Source organism: Microcebus murinus, chromosome X (assembly GCF_040939455.1).
Source record: "Microcebus murinus isolate Inina chromosome X, M.murinus_Inina_mat1.0, whole genome shotgun sequence".
NCBI classification, from domain to species: domain Eukaryota; kingdom Metazoa; phylum Chordata; class Mammalia; order Primates; family Cheirogaleidae; genus Microcebus; species Microcebus murinus.
The window spans coordinates 80,917,098-80,942,567 of NC_134136.1; the positions used below are offsets into that span (position 1 = coordinate 80,917,098).

The 25,470-nt window shown below is 42.8% G+C and overlaps 1 protein-coding gene across 1 annotated transcript in view; it reads left to right on the forward strand.

Moving 5' to 3' along the window:
• Positions 1–2,587: 2,587 nt before the first annotated feature.
• ARSH (arylsulfatase family member H) overlaps positions 2,588–25,470 on the forward strand; it is a 45,492-nt gene continuing 22,609 nt past the window's right edge. The window contains exons 1-2 of the mRNA XM_075999160.1: positions 2,588–2,632; positions 20,094–20,134. Of these exons, the coding sequence (XP_075855275.1) occupies positions 2,588–2,632; positions 20,094–20,134 (86 nt within the window). The remainder of the gene's footprint in view (positions 2,633–20,093; positions 20,135–25,470) is intronic.

Genomic DNA, 25,470 nt, shown 5'->3' on the forward strand with positions numbered 1-25,470 from the left:
CTGGTCTCAAACTCCTGGCCTTGAGCAATCCTCCTGCCTCAGCCTCCCAGAGTCCTGGGATTACAGGCATGAGCCACTGTATCTGGCCAGAGCCTAACATGTTTTAGCAAAATGTTGCCCTTACTATTTTGTGTCACGATTATCAAATCTTCTCAAATCCCTTTGGAATCTTAATCCCTCATCCATTCCCGGAGATGTGAAAATCAGTGTGCTTCTAGTTTTAAACAGCAAAACATTTCGTTATATTGTGCTTATATCACATGCCATAGATCAAGAGAAGTTGGTTAACGGGCACTGCATTAGATAGGAGGAATCAGTTCTAGTTCTATTCACGAGTATAGTAGGGACGTCATCGTGGGCAATAATTTATTGCATATCTCAAACTAGCTAGAAGAGAAGAAGAATTGTCATGTCCCCAAACACATGGAAAATGTAAATGTTTGAGGTGATGGCTACCCCCCAAATGATGATGTGATCCTTACACATTGTACACATGTGTTAAAATGTCACAGGCACGCCCCCCAAAATATGTGCATCTGTATCAATAAAAATGATATGAAATAAAATAAAAGGGAAAACAAACTGTAAATAAAACTGAGAGAGAGAGAGACAGAGACAGAGAGAGAGAGAGAGCCAAATCCTATCAATGGTAACTTCAGAAAAGTAGTGTTCCATCAAGGAAAGGAATAAATAACCCCAGTTAATCACATTCCCATACAAAAGGATGATTAAACAGTAAGGTCAAACCTTGGAATTCAAGGCAGCTGGGTTCTCCAAAGAGGTGGAGAAATAAACAGTGAAAGAAATGGTAAGATCTTTGTCCTTTGTGCTTGCTTTTTAATCTTATTTTTATGCTATCCCATATTTATCACATCTTTGTCAACAAGGGGCGTTGGCAGGAGGAAACATTCCCTAGGGGCTCCTTGTGTCTAACCAGAAAGTAAACCTGCTGTCTGTCCACAGAGAAGACCTGCACCTTTCAGGTCGGTGGGTGGTTTTTTGTTTTGTTTTTTTTTTTTTTTGCATTAAAAAAAAAAAGAGATCTGTACCCTTGTTTATAAAAGTGTAAGTCAGGGTTTCTGTAGCTGGGCTGTGAACCAGCAAGGCTTGAGGCAGCTTTTCCAAATTTACAGATTTTAGCTTCTCCTCCTCAGCTTATGTGAACCAAGGCATTTAGGGTGGGGCTTAAGGAAGTGCTGTTGTTATTATTTAATCAATCTAGTTGACCGTGCCATTCGGGCTCAGGAACACTTAGCAGTGTTAAATGCCAATGCAGGCTTTTATTTATTTTTTATTTTAGCATGTTATAGGGGTACAAATTTTAAGGTTACGTATAATGCCCTTGACCCCCCTTCAACTCAGAGCTTCAAGCGTGACCATCCCCCAGACGGTGCACATCTCACTCATTGTGTATGTATATACCCGTCCCCTCCCCCCCACACCTGTCCAATACCCAGCAGGTTTATTTATTTTTTTTCCTGCAGTGCATGCCTCACTTCTGAATAGGAAGATGGAAGATAACAAATGTGGGTTAAAACCATATGTGTTCGTCTGAGCACAGTGGCTCAAACCTGCGATCCCAGCACCCTGGGAGGCTGAGGCGGGAGGATCGCCGGAGGCCAGAAGTTTGAGACCAGCCTGAGCAAGAGCGAGACCCCATCTCTACTAAAAATAGAAAAAAATTAGCTGGGTGCTGGGGCGTGCACCTGTAGTCCCAGCCACTCGGGAGGCTGAGGCAGGAGGATGGCTTGAGTCCAGGAGTTTGAGGCTGCAGTGAGCTATGATGATGCCACTGCCATTGAGCACGGGGTGACAGAGCAAGACTCCGTCAAAAACAAACAGACAAACAAAAGCATACACTTTAATGCATGAATCTCAGAGTTGAGTCCCCTCAAAATCGTCATTATTCTACAGGAAGGTGTTTCTTCCCCATCAAGTCCGACAGTGAGAATTGGAGGGGTCTGACCCACATAGTTAACTGGGCTTTTCCTCACGCAAGTAGCCTTCTCTCTTAACATGACTGAGTCCCGATGAATTGTGAGTGGAGAAATATTTCGAGACCTACCCGTGACCCAGTGGGAGAATTCCCAGGTGCTTTGGCACCTGCTGGGACTACACTTTATTCCTTTAGACCAGGGCTCCTCAAACTTTTTAAACAGGGGGCCAGTTCACCGTCCCTCAGACAGCTGGAGGGCCGGACTATAGTTTAAAAAAAACAAACTATGAACAAATTCCTATGCACACGGCACATATCTTATTTTGAAGTAAAAAAACAAAACAAACAAACAAACAAAAAAAACGGGCAAAAACACCCGCATGTGGTCCCACGGGGCCGTAGTTTGAGGACACCTGCAGTAGATCCTTAGTAGTTGGAATCACTGCAAATCCACCCCCTGCCTCTTTCCTGCCTCTGACCCATCCATTTGTACGGGGGTTTCATCGCTCTTACAAAGAAACCAGAGAGAAGAGTTGTCCACAGCTTGGGGATTTGGTGGACCGCCTTACAGTGAGGATGCATCAGTGTAATTTTCTTACTAGTTGCCAATAAAATTGAAGTCTTATGGAGAAAATATTTCCATGCACGAGGATGGCAGACCTGCCCTATTCTTCCCGGAAGACAGCTATTCGCCAAGTCAGTCTGGGCATGGGATAAAAGGAGACTCTGCCAACCCTCGATATTGCTGTCGAGCTAATTGCACGTTTCATGTTGCCGAACGGGGTGAGAGTCAGGGTTAAAATTCTCAGGGAATGATAGAGAATTTTTTTATTCCTTTTACAAATGACATAGGGAAGCAAAGGAGAAATGAGGGGGCTGGCAGGGTAGAGGAAGTTACTGATGGGGCATAGACACAGAGAGAGATGTTTATTTTGCTCTTGTTTTTCAATAACAAAGCATCTCGCTTATCCCTCTCCCATTCAATCCTTCTAAATAATAAACATTTTTGGTAGAGGGCTGGGGAACTGTATGCAGTTTGGAGATTTTTTTTTTTTTTTTTTGGAATATAGACTTTTGTCTTCCAGGTAAGGGGTAAGGTGTTTTCATTTCCTATGGCTACTGTAGAAATTATCCCTAATGTAACAGTTAAAAAAAAATTGCAAGTTTATATTATCTTACAGTTCTGTAGTTTAGAAGTCCAACAAAAATCTCTCTGTGCTAAAATAAAGGCATCAACAGGGCTGTGCTCTTCATGAAGCCTCCAGGAAAGAAAAAATTTTTTTTTGTCTTTTCCAGCTTTTCGACGTTGTCTCCATTCTTGGGTCATGGCCCCTTCCTCTTCCTTCAAAGCCGACAGGATGGTATCTTCAAATCTCTCTCTGACTCTGCCTACCTCTTCTTTTCATCATCTTGTCATCTGCAAATCCTCTTTGGCAAAACGTCTCTTTGTATGTGTTCAGATTGGTCCCTCCTACTCTGTCTTTCTCAAAATCATTTTAGCTGTTTCTAGTTTTTCAGTCTTTCCATATACATGTCAGAATAACTTTGTCTATACCTACAAAACATATTGTTGAGATTTTGACTAGAATTGCATTAAATCTGCATATCAACTTGGGAAGCATTAGCTTCTTTGCTATGTTGAGTCCAATTCGTCAACAAAATATATCTCTTCCTTTATTTAGACTGTTCTGATTTCTTTTATTAGTATTTTGTGTTTCTTAGCAGCAAGTCCTGAATACATTGTATTAGATTTGTGACTAAGTATTTCATTTTTCTAATCAATTATAAATGATCTTGATTTTTTTTTTTTTTAGAAATTTTGGTGTCCATGTGTTCATTGCTAGTATGTGAAAATATAGATTTTTGTATGATTACACTACTTACCCTTGCTAAGCTCAGTTTTAGTTCTAGAGTATTTACTTTTTGGTAGACTCCTTGGTAGGTAAGTGATGTTTACTATATGTTTACATTTTTGTCATCTGCAAATGGAGACTGTTTTATTTCTTTATTCCTTATTTTCTGATCTGTGCGCCTCTTATTTTCTTTTCATGTCTTATTGCATTGGCTAGATCTTCTGCCATTATGTTGAATAACAGTTGTAAGAGAAGACATTCTTGTATTGTTTCTGGTCTTAGAGAAAAAGCAGTCAGCCTTCCAACTTTAAGTACAATGTTAGCTGTAGTTACTTTGCAGGTGATAATTATTGAGGTGAGGAATTTCCTCTCTTTTCCTATTTTAAAAGTTGTGAATTGGTGATGAATTTGGCCAAAATTCTGTCTGCATTGAATGATATGATCATGTGATTTTTCTGTCTTAGCCTATTAATATGATGAATTACATTGATTGACTTTTGAATATTGAACCAATCTTGCATTCCTGGAATAAACTTCATTTGGCTATTTGTGGGGGTGAGGGGAAACTTCCCTTTTCCCTGGAAAGTTTGCTGAAAGATCAACTCACAATTAAGGCAGATTAATAAAAGGAAGAGGTTTATTTGGTGTGTGCATGGGGAGAATCACTGAGTGATTACCCGGTATCCTAATGGGATCCAGATATTTTTATACACTCCTTTTAGGGTTGAGGGGGAGATGAAGAGTATAGGTGATTCTGTTTAAGGGCAAGAAATGGTAGCCAGGGAGGATGAATAGATGGGACAATAGACTTGTAAGTGATTCTCTTTGCAAATTAAATTAACCTTGAGAAACAGGTATAATATTTAAGGTGATTTGAGCCAAGTCTTCTTGCAATCTTGATTTTCTTTCCTGCCATATAGTGAGATAACAGGGAGTGGAATGGAAGTCAGTTGTCCTTCCAATAGGTCCATCTTGTTATGCAGATAGAGGGAAAGCTCCTTCCAACACCTGTTGATCTCTAAGGGCCTCTAATTCAAAATACTTTTTATACCAAGGAGTCATATTTTGGGGTGAAATTTCCTGAGTTCCTTCACCATGAAATCTAAACCATCCTTTTTTTAAATGTTTTATATCTGGGTTATTTCTTTATATTTTTAATGTCTTATTTTCAGTCACCTTTATTAAGATATAATTAATATACAACAAGACTTAACAATTTTAGCAAACACATTGATGAGCTTTGACAAATATATGTAGTAGTGTATGCCAATTGTAACTACAATCAGGACACGGAAGATTTTCATTATCTCAAAAAGTTCCACCATCTTTTTTTGTAGTGAATTCTGTGGGGAAATGTTTATTCATATATTTGCTCATTTTTTTTAGACTGGGTTTTTGGTCATGTTATTACTGAGTTGTCTGAGTTCATTATAAACTAATTATTTATTCAGACACAGTCATTTATATGGAAAGATTCTATTTGCTAATATTTTGTTAAGAACTTTTACATCTCTCTATATTCATGAGTGATATTGGTCTGGAGGTTTTTGTTTTTACTTATTTATCTTTTTTTAAAATTTTATTTTAGCATATTATGGGGGTACAAGTGTCAAGGTTACTTATATTGCCCATGCTCCCCTCCCCCCTCGAATAAGAGCCTCAAGCATGTCAGGTTTTTGTTTTTAAGCATATTTCTTTACATGCTTGTTTTAGTGGTTGCTTTAGGTATTATATTCTATATACAAAACTTACCATTATCTGCTGGCATTTCCATTTCACCAGAAACCTTACTTTTATGGATGGCTCTTTACTCTCCCCCATTTATAATATTATTGCCTCGACTATTTTTTTTTTCTGCAAACATTTAGGTCCACAACAGTTTTTATAATTTTTCCTTCAACCATCAAACGTAATTTAGAAAACTCAAGAGCAGAAGGAAACTCTGTTGCATTTCCCACATTTTAATTCTTTCTGTTTTGTTTTTTTTTTCTTTCTTCCCAGTGTTCCAAGAGCTCTTGTTTTATCACTTCCTTTGTGTTTACAGAACTTGCTTTGGCCATGCTGCCATTGGTATTATCTTAGGTTTCTTTGTCTGGGAAAATCATGGTTTCTCCTTTATCCATGAAAAGATATTTTCACTGCATATAAGACACCGAGTTGACAGTTCTTTTCTATCAGCACCTGACAAATATTATGCCACTTTTTTTCTGGCCTCCATGGTTTCTGATAAAAAAAAAATCCATGGTTTTTAAAATTGGTTTTCTCTTATAGGTAGATGCCATTTCTCACAGCTTTCAAGAATTTTTTTTTTCTTTGTGCTTAGTTTCCAGAACTTTGTCAATGATGAACTTTTGGATGGATTTTTGGTTTTGAATTTAGTCTTTTTTTGAGACAGAGTCTCGCTTTGTTGCCCAGGCTAGAGTGAGTGCCATGGTGTCAGCCTAGCTCACAGCAGCCTCAAACTCCTGGGCTCAAGCGATCCTCCTGCCTCAGCCTCCCGAGTAGCTGGGATTACAGGCATGAGCCATCACGCATGGCTAATTTTTTCTATATATATTAGTTGACCAATTAATTTCTTTCTATTTATAGTAGACAGATCTTGCTCTTGCTCAGGCTGGTTTTGAACTCCTGACCTCAAGCAATCCACCCTCCTCGGCCTCCCAGAGTGCTAGGATTACAGGCCTGAGCCACCGCACCCAGCCTTGAATTTAGTCTTTTTATTCTGATTTACCTTGCTTCGTGTAAGTTTATATGTTATGTCTTTTTGCCAAACTTGGGAAATTTCCGATCGCTATTTCTTCAAGCATTTTATTAGCCTCACCATCTTTCTCTTCTTTTCTATGCCTGCCTCCCAGTTTCCAGTGGTGACTAGCATTTCTTCACTTTCCCGGGCTTGTAGGTACATTACATCCCTCTCTGCCCTCATGTTCATCACATGATGTTCTTCCAGTGTGTGTGTATCTCTATGTCCAAATTCCCCCTTTATAAAGACACCAGTTATATTGAATTAAAAGCCCTCAAAGACCTCTTCTTAACTTTAATATCTGCAAAGCCTCTGTCATCTGCATACGATGTCACATTCCCAGGTACCAGTGGTTAGGATCTCAACATCTTCTGGGTTCATGCAATAGATGACACAACCCATAGCTGTGCCATTTTGGCAAAACAAAGACATTTATTTGTGAACTCTTATCTGAGCTTCCTAGGGAAGCATAACAAATCCCCACACATTTAATGATCTAGAACAAGGGAAATGTATTCTCTCATAGTACTGGAGGCCAGAAATCTAACATCAAGGTGCCAGCAGGGCCAGCCTACCCCAGGAGACTCTGGGGGAAGACCCTTTCTGGCATACCCTAACATCTGGTGTTTGCCGGCAACCTTTGGCATTCCTTTGTAGGGGCATCATTCCATCTCACTTCCCGTCTTCACATTAATGACTTCCCTCTGTATGTCCTTGTGTTTCTCTCTCTCTCTCTCTCTCTCTCTCTCTCTCTTTTATAAGGACACAAGTCATTGCATTTAGGGCCCACCCTACTCTGGTATTCTTTCATCTCACGATCCTATTTGCAAATAAGATCCCACTCACAGGTACTGGGGTTGAGGACATTAGCATGTCTTTTGGAAGGATGTATTTTTCACCCACTTCAGATGGATAAAACAGGACCCTTGTGCAAGTGGAACCAGCAGTCTTGAGGTCCCCATCCGAAAGGTGGTGCCTGCAGAGAATGGCAAATGTGGAGGGAACACTGGCCACAGAGATATCTGGTAGAGGTGGGGGTCTTGTGGCCATCAGACCAGACCTATTCACAAGCCACTGAGTTTCCCCCTGCAAAGAATTTACCAGTTCATAAGGAGGTGTTTGCAGGCAGGAAAGAAAGGAATTCCGGTGTGCCTTGTCAACATGACTTCCAAGCTGGGGAAGCCAGGAGAGGAGAGAGATTGACATTGCATATCATGTCACTCCATGGTAGAATTTCAACTCAGCTTTCTGGAACAAAAAAAAAAATTGGAAAAGTTAAAAAAAAATGTTGATGGGGAACATTGGATGAGATATTCATGTAACGCTGATGCTCTGTGGCTGGCACTTTTTTTTATCTTGTCAGATGTCAGTAGAAAGTTTCTGCACAATGAGGTTGTACTGCCACCTGGCTGAGACATGTCCCAAATTCAGAAATGTTAGCCCGTAAGGCTTTGCAATTATCTATTCTCACTCTTTGGATAGTGTCCTTTGATGCAAAAAAAAAAAAAAAAGTTTTTAATTTTGATGAAGTCCAATTCGTTCATTTCTTTTTTCTTCTACTGCTTATGTTTTTGGTGTGGTGTCTAAGAAACCATTGCCAAATCCAAGTGTATTCACTGGGGCCTCTCCAGAGAAACAGAACCAACAGGATACACAAATAAGTAGATAGGTAGATAAAGGGGATATTTATAATGGGAATTGGCTGATGTGAATACAGTTTGTGATTTCTGATAAGTGGTTTCCTCCCAGGCAATATTGGACACAAGTCTGTGCACTTAAGCATCATACCACATTTGCCTCCCAACCCCAGAGAAAAGGGATGCCAGATTTGACTTTTTCCTGGAATGCACATGCCCAGGAATCTTTCCTAGGATGGGATTCAGAATGTCATTGGTCTAATTTTCACAAACGAGCACTGTTTTTTTTTTCCCAGAACTGCAGACCTGCTGTCTGTCTGGACATACCCAGCAAATCACAGATCGGAGATTGACTCTGTTTGTTGTAGGGTGAGGTCCTTCAACTCCAGTAATTTGTTTTATATATCAGTTCATAATATGTAGCTGTACAATTCTTCTTTGACATTAAAAAACTATGTTTTACAAAGTGTAGACTGAATGTTTGTGTTCTCTCCACATACATACATTGGAAGCCTCACCCCTAAGGGGATGGTGTTGGCAGGTGGGGCCTTTGGGAGGTGATGAGGTCCTGAGGGTGGAGCCTCATGGATGGGACCAGGGTCCTTATAATAAAAGGGGCCCCAGAGAGCTCCCTCGCCCCTTCCACCACGTGAGGACACGGCGAGAAGGCGCCGTCTGTGAACCAGGAGGTGAGTCCCCACCAGACACAGGCCCTGCCACGCAGGGATCTCCCACTTCCAGCCCCCAGAGCTGCGAGCAATCAATGCCTGCTGTTTATAAGCCTCTCACTCTATGGTGTTTTGTTATAGCAGCTCAAACTGACTAACATACCTACAAATTTCCTTGCCCCCCCCCCAAATTAAGTTGATCATAAGCACTTTGATTTGTTTGCATTTTATAGTATGCATTTATGCCATTTTCCTGATTTTGTAAATCACACAGAGCTAATGTAAGCAAGTTACCTACCCATATCCGTGAAAGGTTAGCAAACACATTTGGTAGATGCAGACAGTAAATATTTTCAGTACTGCAGGCTGCGCTGTTGCAAAGACTGAATCCAAGTTTCAGCACGAGAACAACCAAGACAATACGGAATCGAAGAGATGCAGCCGTGTTTGAATAAAACTTTATTGACCCACCATGAGTGGGACGCAGTTTGCTGGCTCCTGGCGTGTATTGTAGAATTTTAGAACGGTGCTATTCATCATAAGATCAGAGAGCATTTTTGTGCATTCCCGCTGTCTACTGTATGTTGCTCAACCTCCCAGGCCGGCCCTCGGCAGCTGGCAGGGCGGAAGCCGTGAGCTCCGGCAGGTCCGGGGCTCTGGTTCCAAGGTGCAGAGGTCTCCCTGCAGCATTTTCTACAGGTCTTGACCTGGTTGTTTTGCAAATCGGAGTCGTGGGTGCTAGTGGGTACCGTTCGTGGGTCCCAGACCCAGTAGGTCAAGCAGGGCACCATGTACGTGGAAAGGGCAGGCGGTTCCCCACCGTGCACTGATGTGTGGATGCCAGTCCAGCCACATTCGGCAAACTCGGTGCTGTGCAGCCTTCACGTCTACCTAGCTCCAAATTGTTTCATCCTCCCGAAAGGAGAGCTCATACTCACACCCTCCAATTCTTCTCCCCAGACTCCGGCAAACACTACTCTGCTGTCTGTCTCTGTGGATTCTCTAATTCGGGATAATTCTGTCTCTGTGGATTCTCTAATTCCATACAAATGGAGTCCTACAGTGTGTGACATTTTGCGTCTGGTGCAGGTGTGTGTTTTTAAAACTCACCAGGTGGTCCTATGATGTCATCAGGTTGAGATTCACTGGTTTCAGGACATGATGGCCCAGGGAAAGTCTGAGGTTTTTTTTTTTTTTTTGGTAGATTTGGGGTCTCACCATGTTGCCCAGGCTGGTGTTGACCTCCTGGCCTCAAGTGATCCTCCTTGCCTCGGCCTCCCTAGGTGCTGGGATGACAGGTGTGAGCCACCGTGCCTGACGCCACAGAAGGTATTTTAGGAGCTTGGGTGTTGGAAGATTTAGAGAAATGCCGGTGTCCTGTGCGGGCAGCTGTTCTTGAGAGAATCCATCGAGGACATTGTATGGAAAACCTTCTCCCCGGCAAACACGGTGTTAGGTGGCTGTCGTGCTTGGCCATCGGTGAGGAACGAGAACAGGTACTCAGAGTCATGTGATGACATCCAAGGGTGAGATGGCGTCTGGCAATGACCCGGAGGCTACAGAGAGGCGGTGCAGTCAGAGATAAATATTAGACAAGAAATGGAAAAACACACGTGTCTTGGTTTACCTGGACATCCACAAACAGCTTTGTTTCTGCAGGCATCTGGCTCGAGGCTGTTGAAAGTTTGCTGGGGATTTTTAGCTGCCTTTAGCTCCGTTGGATTTTTGGGAGGATATCTTTGACGGCATTGATCTTTGTGGGAGAAGCAGGAGAGGGAGAGAGATTCTGAGGCCGTGAGAAGGCAACCCTGCGTGGGAATAGCATCCAGCATACGGTACTAGCAGGTGTTGTATCTGTTTTTTTTTTTTTTAATTAAAAAAAATTTTGGCCGGGTGCTGTGGCTCACACCTGCAATCCTAGCACTCTGGGAGGCCGAGGCTGGCGGATTGCTCAAGGTCAAGAGTTCGAGACCAGCCTGAGCAAGAGCGAGATCCAGTCTCTACTAAAAATAGAAAGAAATTAATTGGCCAACTAATATATATATATAAAATAAGCCAGGCATGGTGGCACATGCCTGCAGTCCCAGCTACTCGGGAGGCTGAGGCAGGAGGATCACTTGAGCCCAGAAGTCTGAGGTTGCTGTGAGCTAGGCTGACGCCACGGCACTCACTCTAGCCTGGGCAACAAAGTGAGACTCTGTCTCAAAAAAACATTTTGATTACATAAATTGATATGATTACATAAATTGCCTTTGCACTACCTGAGTCAAAGCTACAAGCGTGTCCATCCCCCAGGCAGGTGTGAATATACCCATCCCCTCCTCCACCCTCCCACCTGCCCGACACCCTATGAGTGTTATAACTATACGTGCATGTGAGTGTTGATGGATTAGTTCCAATTTGCTGGTGAGTCCATGTGGTGCTTGTTTTTTCGTTCTTGGGATGCTTCACTTAGAAGAATGGGCTCCAGCTCCATCCGGGATAACACAAGAGGTGCTAGGGTCACCCCAGGGACTACCCCTAAAGAACGTAGAATAGGGTGGGCTGGCCGCACAGGGATGACTCCCGAGGGCTGGTGCTTTTGCTTTGTACCTGGGAAGTTACACGAAATCACAAGAAACACATTTTTCTGCTGCCGCTGAAACCGGATCACGGTGTGTTTTGTTTTCGAGTCACTCCGGGCTCCGGGATTACGTGTAGGCAAGTGTCTAAATCACCTTCCATAAAATTCCTTCCCGGATAAGCTGTAATTTGGACTCAGTTTCTCCCCGTAGGGGCCTTTCACTGGGTCTCCTGGTCCAGAGAGGAGCCCACTGCCCCGGAAACAGCAGTGGACCTCAGTGTCATTCGAGGTCGGGGTTTCCTGCCTTCCTCTCCCAAGATTTAATCACGGCCAAGACAAAAGCTTTTCTTTTTCTCTGTGATTTTTGTTTTTTTTTTCCCTAGTTCTTTGCGGGGAATCGTTGCTCTTAGCCATGTGTTGCCTAACGTGGTGCATTTATGTTTATGCCTCACCACACAGGGCAGGCTGGGTTTTGCAACCCTCAGCCCTGGCACGGACACCAAAACATAACCACGCAGTTGCTTTTAGGACAAAGCACACTCCCCGAGGAGAAAGGTCTGTTTGCAATGATACAAGAGCACTCATTTCCTGCCTTTAGTCTCCCCTCTCTCTCTCTCTCTCTCTCTCTCTCTCTCTCTCTCTCTCTCTCTCACACACACACACACACACACACACCAGCCTTTCTTTCATTCTTACTCGCAGAAAAATTTGCATTAACCTATGTGTCCAGTGAAACCCTGTTAAGTAAAATTTAACCCATCCTGACTCTCAGGTCTTGGAGGAAAAGTATTTCTGGCTTCCCCTAAAGCTGGAACCGGCTCCTTCACTATGCTAGAATAGTCATATAGGCAGTTTTATTTTTGCTTCTTTTTTACTTTTTATTTATTTATTTTGTGGAGATGGGGGTCTCACCACGTTGTCCCACCTACTGTCAAACTCCTGGTCTCATGGATGCACCTGAAGCTCTGACTCGGGTGGGGCAAAGGCAATATACATAACCTCAACATTTGTACCCCTGTAATACGCTGAAATAAAAAAAATTTTTTTTAAAGCAGTAACATAAATAAAAATGGTAAAAAGAAACCCCAAAAATGATAGCCTTCTGCCTTGGCCTCCCAAAGCACCGGGATTACAGGCATAAGCCACCGCACCCAGCCTATATACACTTTTAACTGGAATTTTTTATTGTAAGAAATAAGAAAGCTAGTTGATTTCCTCTAAACTGTCATTTATGGTCTAAAATTTCTTTTTTTTAAAAAAATGCAAATGTATGGGGTACGAGTTTAATTGTGTTACATGCATAGATTGTGTCATGGTGACATCCGAGTTTTAGGGTGCCTGTCACCCGGAATACTCATTGCACCTGTTCACTAGTTTCCGATCATCCACTCCCTCCCACCCCCCTAATTTCAAAGCCACCGTTGTCTGTCGTCTTCCACGCTCCCCGTCTCTTTTCTCACCTACTATTGTCACGCCAGCATAACTTGCGTGTTATTTATGGCAGATGCATATGTGAGTATATATGAACATGATCATCACGGGGCCCCAGCAAAAGGCTCCTTTTATGTAATTTTTATTGGAAATTATTTTTCTGTAGAGTTCTTATACGTGCATTGTTTCATGCTCTTACTTAAAGCACCTCTTCCCCCGCAACCACGGCCCAGGTTATCCCTCCCATAATAAGACTTTAAATACACGGACGAGGACGAGGTCCCGTGAGCAAAGAGTTTCTTGAGGAAGGTCTAACCCAGTCTTGCATGAAACGTTGTCATGATGTTTCTACCCACCAATGCACCTAGTGACATCCGCCGTCTGCAGAGAAATGTTTCGAGTCTTTAGGATGCGTTGCTTACAAGATGCGTTTTAGACCGGAAGACGGAAACTGCGGTATGATATCTGCTGTCGGATTTGAAATGCTGAAATCCACCTTGTATTATATATACTTCTTTTGTCCCTGCCTGCCTCTGAAGCTCACCTGTAGCTCCCAGTTAAGTAAATTTTTTTTAAAATTACCTTGGTAGAAAGCATATCCAATTTTATTTAAATTCCTTTATCTACGTGCATGTTGAATACCACTCGGAAGGTTGAGAGGAAGGATACGTTTCCTAAATAACCGTGTAGCAGCTGTTGCTCAAGGTTATGTCTAAATATAAAAAAATAATTGATAGACACTGGTGTCCAGCCTTGGTACTTAATAAATAGTTAATTATAATAATGACTACAGCAACTTGGGACGATGACAGGAGCTTGGAACCATAGGACCAGTGTCTGCAAATGTAGAAGCTAGGAGATCAACTTGCTACAAGTAAGTGAAATATGTTAAGTTTGCTATCATGTGCTTATATCAATGGGGTGGAGAGCAAGTACTTGGGAATTAGTTGTATGAAGTTAGGTTTTTTTTTTTTTCTTTTTTGCATTGTCCAGAATTTTATATAAATGGGGTCATACAATATATACTCTTTTGTCTGGCTTTTTTCCACTATTTTCTTTCTTTCTTTTTTTTTTTAAATCGAGCTTCTGACTGTGAGACGGTTGTGTTTTCTTTCACTTTTAAGATCTAGGAATGTTGTGCTCGCGCCAACGGTTTATTCTTTACTTTTGACGATGTGCCTTGCATTGGATTCTGGCTGCCAAGAGGTTGGTTTTCCACTCAGCTGTGAGTGGACACTTTGGGTCTCAAACCATAGTTTCTGCAGTGACTTCCATGGTAGCACCCTGTGGCTTTCCTGTCCGAGACTGAGTCTCAAAGATCTGGGAGGTGGGTGGTTTGGTGGTGGAATTATAAAGTCCGTGCAAGTGAGTTTGCAAACCCAAAGGCTTGTCTTTTGTTTCTTTCTTTTTGAGAGGGTGTCTGTCACGATTTCTGAACGGGGTTATGCAGCGTGTACCATTGTGATGAATAAATGATTATCCTGTTTTCTCCCCTTAAAAAAAAAAAAGAAATCCAGAGTTGCATTGTATAGCATAACAATTTTGCCACTTTAGAGACCAGACTTTCTTATGTTAAATGTACTTCATAGTAGGTATATTTTATTTTATTTTTTTATGGATAGTGTCTTTCTTAGGAGTGAAATAGTAGTGGCTCAGTGGGATCTCTCTCGTGTAATGTAGAGTCTAATAGGTAGGAGGGGAAAACGTGGTTTTTTTTTAAAAAAAATAATAGATGTATTTAAATTTTTTTGTACTACTGAGTATTCTCCTTTGTATTACATTTATAATAACATTCCAAGAATTGTTGACTATCAGGCCATTTGAGGGAAAGTTGGGAATTTATGTAAACCTCTTTAGAGATTTTTTCACTTGTCGTTAAGGAACCATATAAGAAAGAGATAAATCCATGTACTAAATTTCTTCCAGTTTGGTGAATTAGTAAACTAAAGCAGGTGAGGAACTGCTAACTTTTAGTTACTAAAATATTTAAATTAAAAAAAAAATAATACCATCACCAAGCTTACGTTCCAAATCAACAACTTTTTGAATGAGAAAGTCAGAATCGTGAGGAGTCATTAGTACACAGCATTTAGTATCAAACGGAGGAGATAATTTCCCATTATTCTAGTCCTTCTTTATAGATCGCTGGGAATCTCCTTTGCATTAGCTGCATTTAGGGGCATGCTCTGCAGGTTTCTGTGCTGAGCACTCAGCAGAGAAAAGAAGAAGGGGTTAGGATGCAGAACGTGATCACTGGGGTTTCTCCACGGTAAGGCGTGCACGTCTGAACCCTGCCAGACTTCGCCTGGGCGGTCATCACGTCTCAGACTTCCTTGTCTCACCTCTGTCACCCCCCAAGATGACCTCAGGGCCACGGGCTTGTCGGAAATTCGCTGTGGGTTTTGCACAAGGCGGGACCTTGTCCAGGTGTGTAGGCAAAACCAAGACAAGAGCGTAAATCTCATCTGAAGGTCACAAGCACGTTTGAGAGCAGTTTGGGTGGCTAGAACAGGCTAGTTTATGAATGGCGACAGCAACGTTTTAATTAATGCAGAGGCTGCCTTTGAAGTTATCAGCTGACATTAAGCAACACCCTGTATCCCTATATCCAGGTGGACACCAAGCTGGCGTTATCATCAACCTTCCTCTTTGATACATGGCAAAGGTTAAGGAGGCAGGACAGGCTATTTCCCCAGATGAAAGGTTCTGTAAAAGTAATTGTTGTTTTGGTTTCGCCTGTGGGTGGGAAATGCCTTATAGATTTATAGAGATTTGCCATCAAAGCGACCTGGGAGATTAACGAGTGCATCTTCCTTCACATTCCTGTTCGTTTATGTGACGCTTTTATTAACACATTTCTAAATTGACATGTCATAGGGGCATATATTTTGTGGATACGCATGAATCTTGATGTGTGTGTGTGTGTGTGCATGCATTAAGTAAAACACACCATATTGCTTACATCCTACTTTACAGAGAAAATACATCATATTGTATACATTTCCAGACAAACTTATTGCAAAAATATATTTCGGGGGATACAGTCTCACTCTGTTGCACATCTCTTTCGTGTTACCTGCAAGGCATCCTAACAGACTCCAGTCCAGACTTTCCAGCCTGTGACGCCCTATAAAAATTTCCCGGCTCAGTTTTCCAGAGCAACGATATATACTTTGGCGATGTCCATGATCCGATTCTGCCAGACCTTCTGTTCCTTTTCACCCACGACTTCTATTTCCCATTTTTAAGATGGGGGCTTGTTCGTTTCATGTTCATCTGTTCTTCTTTTTTTTTTTTTCAAGACAGAGTCTCGCTTTGTTGCCCAGGCTAGAGCGAGTGCTGTGGCGTCAGCCTCGCTCACAGCAACCTCCAACTCCTGGGCTCAAGCGATCCTCCTGCCTCAGCCTCCCGAGTAGCTGGGACTACAGCCATGCGCCACCATGCCCGGCTAATTTTTTCTATATATATTAATTGGCCAATCAATTTCTTTCTATTTATGGTAGAGACGGGGGTCTTGCTCTTGCTCAGGCTGGTTTCGAACTCCTGACCTCGAGCAATCCTCCCGCCTCGGCCTCCCAGAGTGCTGGGATGACAGGCGTGAGCCATGGCACCCGGCCTGTTCATCTGTTCTTGCCTTATCAATGCCTGCTTTTGTTCTGAAGACCTTGCATGCAAGTCTGCTCCAGCTGCCGTAACTAAGAATTGCAAACCAGGCGGCTTAAGCAGCAGACGTGTATTTTCTCATAATTCCAGAGGCTGGAAGTCCCGGATCCAGGTGTCTCAGGGCTGCTTCCTCCTGGGTCCTCTCTCCTGGGTGTGTAGACGCCGTCTCCTCCCTGTGTCCTCACGGGGTCGTCCCTCTGTGCCTGTCTGTGTCCTCATCTTCTGTGCTCATAAGGACACCGGTCAGATTAAATTAACATCCGTGGATGCTTCCGGGCTTGGCAATGTTTGCTGTCCCATCTGCGTCCGTCTTTTACAGGTTACGATCCTGTCTTTGCCTCCAGAGACCTCTGTCTGGCCCTCACAGCACGGCTGTGCTCTAGTGAAGCACCTGCTAACCTTCCCCACTAAGTCTACGATCCCGGCACAGCCCGGGACCAAGGCTGCCGTTCTGAAATTGAACCCCAGAACGGGGGTTTATGATGTTCCGCCTCTCTTCTCTTCTCTTTTCTCGATGCCAGGTTTTCTTGTGCTTTTCCTCTCCACCGAAGAAGAGCCTCACCCACCTTGATGATGTGTAGGCTGTGCTCAGTGCCCTCTGTCTGTTCGTCTAGACACCCTTGTCACATGTCTGTTCCTCCCAGATACCCTCCGGCTTGACCTTTCTACATCGGAAAGGGCCCGATATCTTCTACTTCACTGCGGGCTTGCATGGCGGGTGACTTCTGCTATATGTCTGCATCCTAGGGAGTTAATCTCCAAAGATGAAAACACTGAAACCTGGAACGGATAGGGACAGTATTCTGAGGCTCGGGGACTTCCTTTATCTCTTAAAAGCAATGTTTGGGGCCGGGCGCGGTGGCTCACGCCTGTCATCCCAGCACTCTGGGAGGCCGAGGCGGGAGGATCGCTCCAGGTCAGGAGTTCGAAACCAGCCTGAGCAAGAGCGAGACCCCCGTCTCTACTAAAAATAGAAAGAAATGAATTGGCCAACTAAAAATATATCTAGAAGAAATTAGCCGGGCATGGTGGCGCATGCCTGTGGTCCCAGCTACCCGGGAGGCTGAGGCAGGAGGATCGCTTGAGCCCAGGAGTTGGAGGCTGCTGTGAGCTAGGCTGACGCCACGGCACTCTAGCCTGGGCAACAGAGTGACACTCTGTCTCAAAAAAATAAAATAATAATAATATATATATAAATAATAATAATAATGTTTGTTTCTTATGTTTAATAATAAAAGCTTCTGTTCCTTGCCAGTGAGGGAGAACATGGCAACTGTGTTAAAGACCATCAATAGTGATTCCTACCGATGTTGTATTGGAGAGATATTTATTGCAAAGGTAATCATTAAAGGAAGGCGGAAATGGCTACGTGTGGTGAATCGAAAAAGCAACGTTCACAAGCCACCGGTGTTTTTTGCCTGTCTCTCACCTGGTCCTTGGGAAGCTCTAGGTTCCCTTGGTGTGCGTGTACCGGAATAGCACAGAACACCTTAGGCAGTGGAGTTAAAGAGACGCAACAGAGTCTGATTGTTTTTATTTTATTTTAGAATGTCAGACCGTGATCAGATGCAATGCAGGAGGCTGTGGAGTTGTGGGGCACAGAAAGCGGACCCCCACTCGCAGGTTGGGATGTGGGCTTCAGCTGGTACCCCCAGACACCCCGGAGTACCGGCCTCTAGAGATAGCACGTTGGACAGTCCTGATGCACGGATGAAGATGAAGCGGTGGCCTTGGGGACTGGCTTATGTGCAAACACACACACACACGTGCACACATATGCACACACACACACACACACACACACACACATAGAGGCAACTGAGAGGCAGAAGCCTCATTTCAAACCCCAGCTTTTCAGCTTACCAGCCTTGTGAAGAAGGTCTCTTAAACTCTACCATCTCCAACTCCTCCTACCAGGAAATGGAAGCATCACCGGGAACCCTTTGACACAAGCAGGCCGGGCTGTTTTGAGGGTCCAATGGGAGCACGAGTGTGCAAATGCCTGAGGAGCTGCAAAGCTCTATAAACGGCACTACGGTGTTATTAAACTTTATGATACATCCCTTTGTCTCCTGGGGTAGCTCCTCGGGCTGTGAAACCTCGTCGACTTGGGGTAATTTGAGTTTCCTAGGCAGGGGAGGGTCAGAATGTACCACTCTTTGGAGACTATCATTAAAAAAAAAATCGTAATTATAGCTGCTAAACGTGTCCTCCTGGGCTAGGTGCATGCTGCTTATGGGTCTGCATTTTAAGTTGATTGATTTCCTGTGCTCTTTAGAGTTTGTGTGTGTCCTTTAGGAAAAGCACAGGATGAATTTTTTTATTTTTATTTTTATTATTTTTGAGACAGAGTCTCACTCTGTTGCCTTGGGTAGAGTGCCGTGTTGTCATCATAGCTCACCGTAACCTCGAACTCCTGGGCTCAAGCGGTCCTGCCTCAGCCTCCCGAGCAGCTGAGACTACAGGAATGCACCATAAGGCCCAGCTAATTTTTTTTCTATTTTTAGTAGAGACGGAGTCTCGCTCTCTCTCAGGCTGGCCTGAAACTCCTGACCTCAAGCAATCCTCCTGCCTCGGCCTCCCCAGAATGCTAGGATTGCAGGTGTGAGCCATGGCGCCCAGCCAAGATGAAATATTTTAAAAAAACAAAATGTTTTCTAGCACCATGCCACACAAAAGTAGGTCTTCTACAAAAAGTTATTGAATATGTGCCCATTCGTCGATTACTTATTCATTTTACTGACTCAAGAATACAGGGTTTCTGTCATTGGGTCCACACAGATTTTTGTTGGGACGGTGTCATTAGAAGTACCCTAAGCTGGCTAGATCATGCATACAATTTTGTCTTATACTTGCTGAGCGGATTTGGCTTTTTTCAGTGAGGCTACACAAGACCAGGAGAATGGGCTTCACATGTACTCGCCATCATATTGGTACTGACTGATCAACACTATGGTGTTCAAAGGGTGGTGGTGTTCACCTGGGATTGGGGGGGTGGTAGACCCACATCTTGGGGATGTGGAGAGCATTGTGGAGGGGAAGGGCATACCTCCAACCTTTCCTAGGGAGAGGAAAAGATATAAAATGTAACCAAAATGTCAAAAAAAACAAAACAAAACAAACAAAAAAAAAAACCTACCACCACCGCAACAAAAAAAAATGTTTATCGGGTGTCGGGCAGGTGGGAGCAGGGAGGAGGGGATGGGTGTGTACTTAGGTAATGAGTGTGGTGCGCACCACCTGCAGAATGGACACGCTTGAAGCTCTGACTCGGCGGGGGTGGGGGGATTGGGAGTGGCAAGGGCAATGTATGTGACCTTATCAATATTTGTACTCCAATAATATGATGAAATAAAAAGGAAAAAAAGAGAAAAACTCCAATTACCAGGCAATATACTCTTCCTAATCATATGACTACAAAGCAATGGAATAGGAAAAAAAAATTTTGGGGGGGGCTTTCTTTTTTTTCCAATTAGGTATAAAGAATTTACCGTGTCACCATAAAAACCGTCTAGCTAACACTTTGGACCATTAACTGTCTAGCTACGAGAAAAAGAGTTGCTTTGCCGGTGGTCTGAGTTTACTTTTCTCCTCCCCAGGTAACACGACAAGTAGACATGAAACGGCCATTCTACACCTGGTGAGTAGGTGCATTCATAAATACGCATTATTCGCTATTTCTAGAGAGAAGGGTTCCTTCTGGGTTAAGATTTTCCCTATCCTGGGTGGCTTTGGTTTTGCATAATGTACCTGAGAAATACGTCTGAACCTTTTGCACTTGGATGTCGAGTGCAATTACTCTTTGAATGTATCAATAATTTGAAATATAAAAAAAAATCCAAATAAATAAGTTTGTATGAAAAGAAACTCCAGTTTTTTTTATTTTACTGCCGCGCTTTGTAAAATCTGGGGTATTTAAAAAATTAAATCCCGAGTAGAATAAAGGAATCGAGAAAAAAGCAAGCGAGTGCAAAGGGTTAAGAACGTCCTCTGTGAATGTGGATTATATCAACCATTCCTTGTATTTTATGCAAGTGTTGTTTTTTAATTTTTCAAATTTCAGAATATTACTGGGGTACAGATGTTTAGGTTACTTATAATTGCTTTTGCCCCTCTGCTTTCTATTTTTCAAAACCATAGTTAAACTCAGGCAGGTTTGTGATTTTCATACCATCTTTGTGGATCAGTGTCTTCATTATTTTGTAAATAGCCCTGGCATTCTGTAGTAGTGATTTTCACTTGAAATTTTCACGCGGCTGATGCTATTATTGCTACAAGTTGTTGGGGTTTTTTTTGTTTGTTTTTTTTACTGCTACTCTTTGCCTGGTGTCGGTTTTTACATCTTCTTGAGTTTCAGATTTTATCTGTGTTTCGGTTTTACGTGTGTCCTTTAGAAAAAGCACATGATGCATTTTTTTTTTGAAAAAAGAATTAGTATGAGATTCTTTTTACTTTCATAGGCCCAGGAGCCACCTACACTTGTTATAAATGTTAATATAGTTGATCTTATTCCTGCTGTCTTGGCACGCTGTTTAGCATTTTTTAAAATTTCAGAATATTACGGGGGGTAGCAATGTTTTATATATATATGAAATATATATATAATATAATAATATATATAAAAATATATAATAATATAATAATATATATAAAACCTATATATATATATATATAGGTTACATATAGTGCCTTTGCCTCACTGTGCTCTTTAATTATTCCGAGGTCTCTTTCGTTTTTCTTTTCCTTCTTCCTGCCATTTATGGGCTATATTGTGTTTTCTCTACTTCCTTCCTCATCCTCCCCCCTCAAATGTTCTGGAAACTACGTCTCATGCTTCCCTTCATCATCGTAACGTGGTTATTAACCTACCGAAATATGTCGGTTCATCAGGCTCCCTTCCTCACCTCAAAGAACGCAAACCCTGGGGGACATTTTAGCACCACAATCTTGCTTCTCTCTCTCTCTCTCTCTCTCTCTCTCTCTCTCTCTCTCTCTCTCTCTCTCTCTCTCTCTCTCTCTCTCTCTCTCTCTCATTCTCCCATATAATCATTGCTCAGGCAATTGCTTACCCCTTCCTAAAATAATTATTATATCACTATTATTGTTTTCCTGTCAGCCCATATTTAGAGTTGTCAACACGTTTTGTCTTTGTTTTCTTTCAGTGTCTTTTCTTATGTCTACCCTTTCTTTCTGGGGCAGCTCCGTCTTTTTCTGAAAATATTCCTCAGTAATTCTTCCATCGAGATTCTTTGATCTTGTGGGTTTCCCCGGGTGCCTATAATCCCTTCTCACTCTTCAGTAAGGTCGTGGAAGGCTCTAAGTTCCCAGTGGCTGTTCTCTCAGCACCCTGGAAACAGCGGTGCAAAAGCAAATTATGTAACCAAAATGTGTGTACCCCTGTAAAATTCTGAAATTTAAAAGAAACCCCCAAATAAGTATCAATGAAATGGCCAATTAAAAAATTTTTTGTAGCCCGGGCGCGGTGGCTCACGCCTGTCATCCTAGCTCTCTGGGAGGCCGAGGCGGGCGGATTGCTCGAGGTCAGGAGTTCGAAACCAGCCTGAGCAAGAGCGAGACCCCGTCTCTACTATATAGAAAGAAATTAATTGGCCAACTAATATATATACAAAAAATTAGCCGGGCATGGTGGCGCATGCCTGTAGTCCCAGCTACTTAGGAGGCTGAGGCAGGAGGATCGCTTGAGCCCAGGAGTTTGAGGTTGCTGTGAGCTAGGCTGACGCCACGGCACTCACTCTAGCCTGGGCAACAAAGCGAGACTCTGTCTCAAAAAAAAAAATTTTTTTTTTTGTAGAGTTGGGGTCTCACTCTGTTGCCCATGCTGGTCTCAAACTCCTGGCCTCAAGTGATCCTCCTACCTCGGCCTCCCAGAGTGCCGGGATTACAGGCATGAGGCACCACCGCACCTGGCCTCAGATTACTCTCTAATCTAGCCAAATGTTTATCCAATATAATAAGGTTATCATGTAATGGCAAGGATTATGTTTTTTATGTCCAAAAGTTTTATTTTGTTAGTTTAATAAAAAAACAACAAACAACAACAACAACAAAAAAAACTGTCCTCTTTTCATTTGGAAATGCCTTGTTCTTGCTGCCCAGACTTAATTTATTGATCCTTTGGTTAGAACCTCCTTAGCATGGGTACATGAAGGAAGGTCTCCGGAAAATTATTAACAATCATCTCATGGTTTCATTTGCCCACCTGATACCTATTATCCATCTACCTAATACATCTCTCTATCAAACCCACCTACCCATCCTCATCTACCCATCATCTATGTATCTCTCTTCCATCGTTTATTATCCGCCCATACTCCATCATATCTATGTTCTATCTACTCCTGGAAACATTTCGCCCCGTTAATTTTGTTTTTCTTTCTTTGCAAGCTCATCATGCACGTGCTAATTTTTGTGGGATTTTGACTCAGGGCTCCCTCCCCAAGACTCCCCCGGATTTATGGATTCGCTGGGAGGACTCACAGGTCTCTGCTAGGAGTTGAGCTCAAAGGCATGATTTACGGAAGCTAGATGATGAAAAAAGAATCCTTAAAGGGGGAAAGGCAGCCCGTCGTAAGTTAGGAGACCACACACAAGCTTCCGAGAGTCCCCTCAGTGGAGTGACAGAGGATGCATTTATTTCCCTCAACGATAGGTTCTGACGACACATGTGGAATGTTGTCTACCAGGAAAGCTCCCTGGAGATTCAGCACCGAGGCTGAATACATTTGTGGGCTGGCCACTTAGACACCTGCCGCCTGGCGCTAACCAAAACTCCGAGCTCCCGGAAGGAAAGCAGGTGTTCAGCATAAGCCACCTTGCCTGCAGAAACAGTTTGGGTGTGCAATCACACCCTTTCGTTCCTTTAGAGAATGCAGGACCCTTGCCACGTCCCAAGTCCCCAGATTCTAGCCCAGGGCTCCTCAAACTTTTTAAACAGGGGGCCGGCTCACTGCCCCTCAGACCGGGGGAGGGTGCGCACTGTGGGCCCGGGACGAGTCGGCTGCTAAGCGGGACAGGCAGCGGTGGCAAAAACACCCGGAGGGCCGGCTAATTTTTTTTCCCAGTACAGGCGTGTTGTGCAAATGTCCCTGTGAGATAGAGTCTTTCTGGCTTTCACCTTGCTCTCACACAATGCACGGGTTTAAACTCGCTTTATGCAAATTCCCAGCTTGGGGGTTCTGCGAGGCTGGCATGGAAGGTCCAACTTCATAAACAGGCCCTTGGACAGCACCAGATATTTGGGGACGGCTTTCTCGCGAGTTTTCTTTCTCTGCCACGGTTTTGGGTGGATGTCTGCCTCTCCTCTTTGCCTCCAGGAGCGTGTCGGTCATGGCGGGGCTCAGGTTTTTAATCTCCACGGCAAGGAGAAGCCACTGGACTTCTTTAGGGAGTCCTACATCTGCGTATTTATTGGGTCACTCTGCTTGGGGCTGTATTTTGCAGTGGGGCAGGGGAGAAACTGGAAACGGTTGGGCCAACCTAGAAGGTTTTGACATATCCAAGTGAGACATGCAGTGAGTTTCTTGGGCTACAGAAATGGGAGAAAAAAGATGAACAGTTGTAAAATTATGATACCATATTTGAGGTAGAATTAGCAGGACTTGCAATTGACTGAATGGAATTTGGGGTCGAGGAATCGATCTCATGAAGGAATGTTGGTCTTCAGTTTGTAGTGATATGGATTTTTTTTTTACAATCTAAAATTTAGTACAATTTAATTTAGTACAATTTAAAATTTAGTACAGTTTAATTTAGTACAATTTTCTTGTATAGATGTTAAATTTTTTTAGTTTTGGGGGAGTTCTTTTCTTCCTTTTTTTGGCAGGGGGGAGTTGAGTTTCCTGCACCTGATTTGTTCCTTATGTGTACATATTTTCCTGATGAAGGAAAGAAGAAATAACTTTTTATACACTCATACTTGCATTCCTTGGGCTCAGATCCAAGAAGTTTACTGAAGACTATTTTATCACTTTCCCCTCCATGTGGCTTAGAGCAAAATGATGAGGTTATAAAATGTATTAAAAAGTACAACTGAGCATGAAAAATAATATATCAAATCTGACTAGCTCTGAGCCTCTGATTTCCGATTTTGTTTACATTTTTATGCCATAAAATCAAGTATTTCAGCCTTACCCTCAACTTCAACCTCTGTTATCATTTTTAAGGGTCTGACATCACTAAAACAGTCTGAAAAGATGTTAAAAGAATTAAATGTCAGCATGCTTGCAAAGTTAATTGGTAAAATATGATACTGTATCCATGAGGAATATTAATTTAAAAAAATAATTCTGGTTTCTGAGTAAGACAATGCAGATATGTTGCACAGTGGGAATTGATAAGGAGTATCGTTATTTTATATTTTTTAATTTCAGAATATTACGGGGGTACAAGTGTTTTGGTTACATAAATTTCTTTTGTACCATTTGAGCCAAAGTTACAAGTGTGCCCATCCCCTAGGTAGTGTGCATTGTACCCGTTAGGTGTGAATTTACCCAACGCCTCCTCCCACTCCCACCTGCTTGATTTCCGATGAATGTTACTTCCGTATGTGCACATGAGTGTTGATCTATTAGTAGCAATTTAGTGGTGAGTCCATGTGGTGCTTGTTTTTCCATTCTTGTGATGCTTCACTTAGTAGAATGGGCTCCAGATCCATCCAGGATAACACAAGAGGTGCTAGATCACCATTGTTTTTTTGTGGCTGAGTAGAACTCCATGGTGTATAGATACCACATTTTATTAATCCACTCATGGATGGATGGGCACTTGGGTTGTTTCCACATCTCTGCAATTGTGAATCGTGCTGCTGTAAACATTCGAGTGCAGGCGTCGTTTTTATAGCGTGTCTTTTTTTTCCTCCGGGTAGATGCCCAGTAGTGGGATTGCTGAATCCAATGGTAGTCCTACTTGTATCTCTCTAACGTATCTCAACGCTCCTTACCACGACAGAGCTTGTAC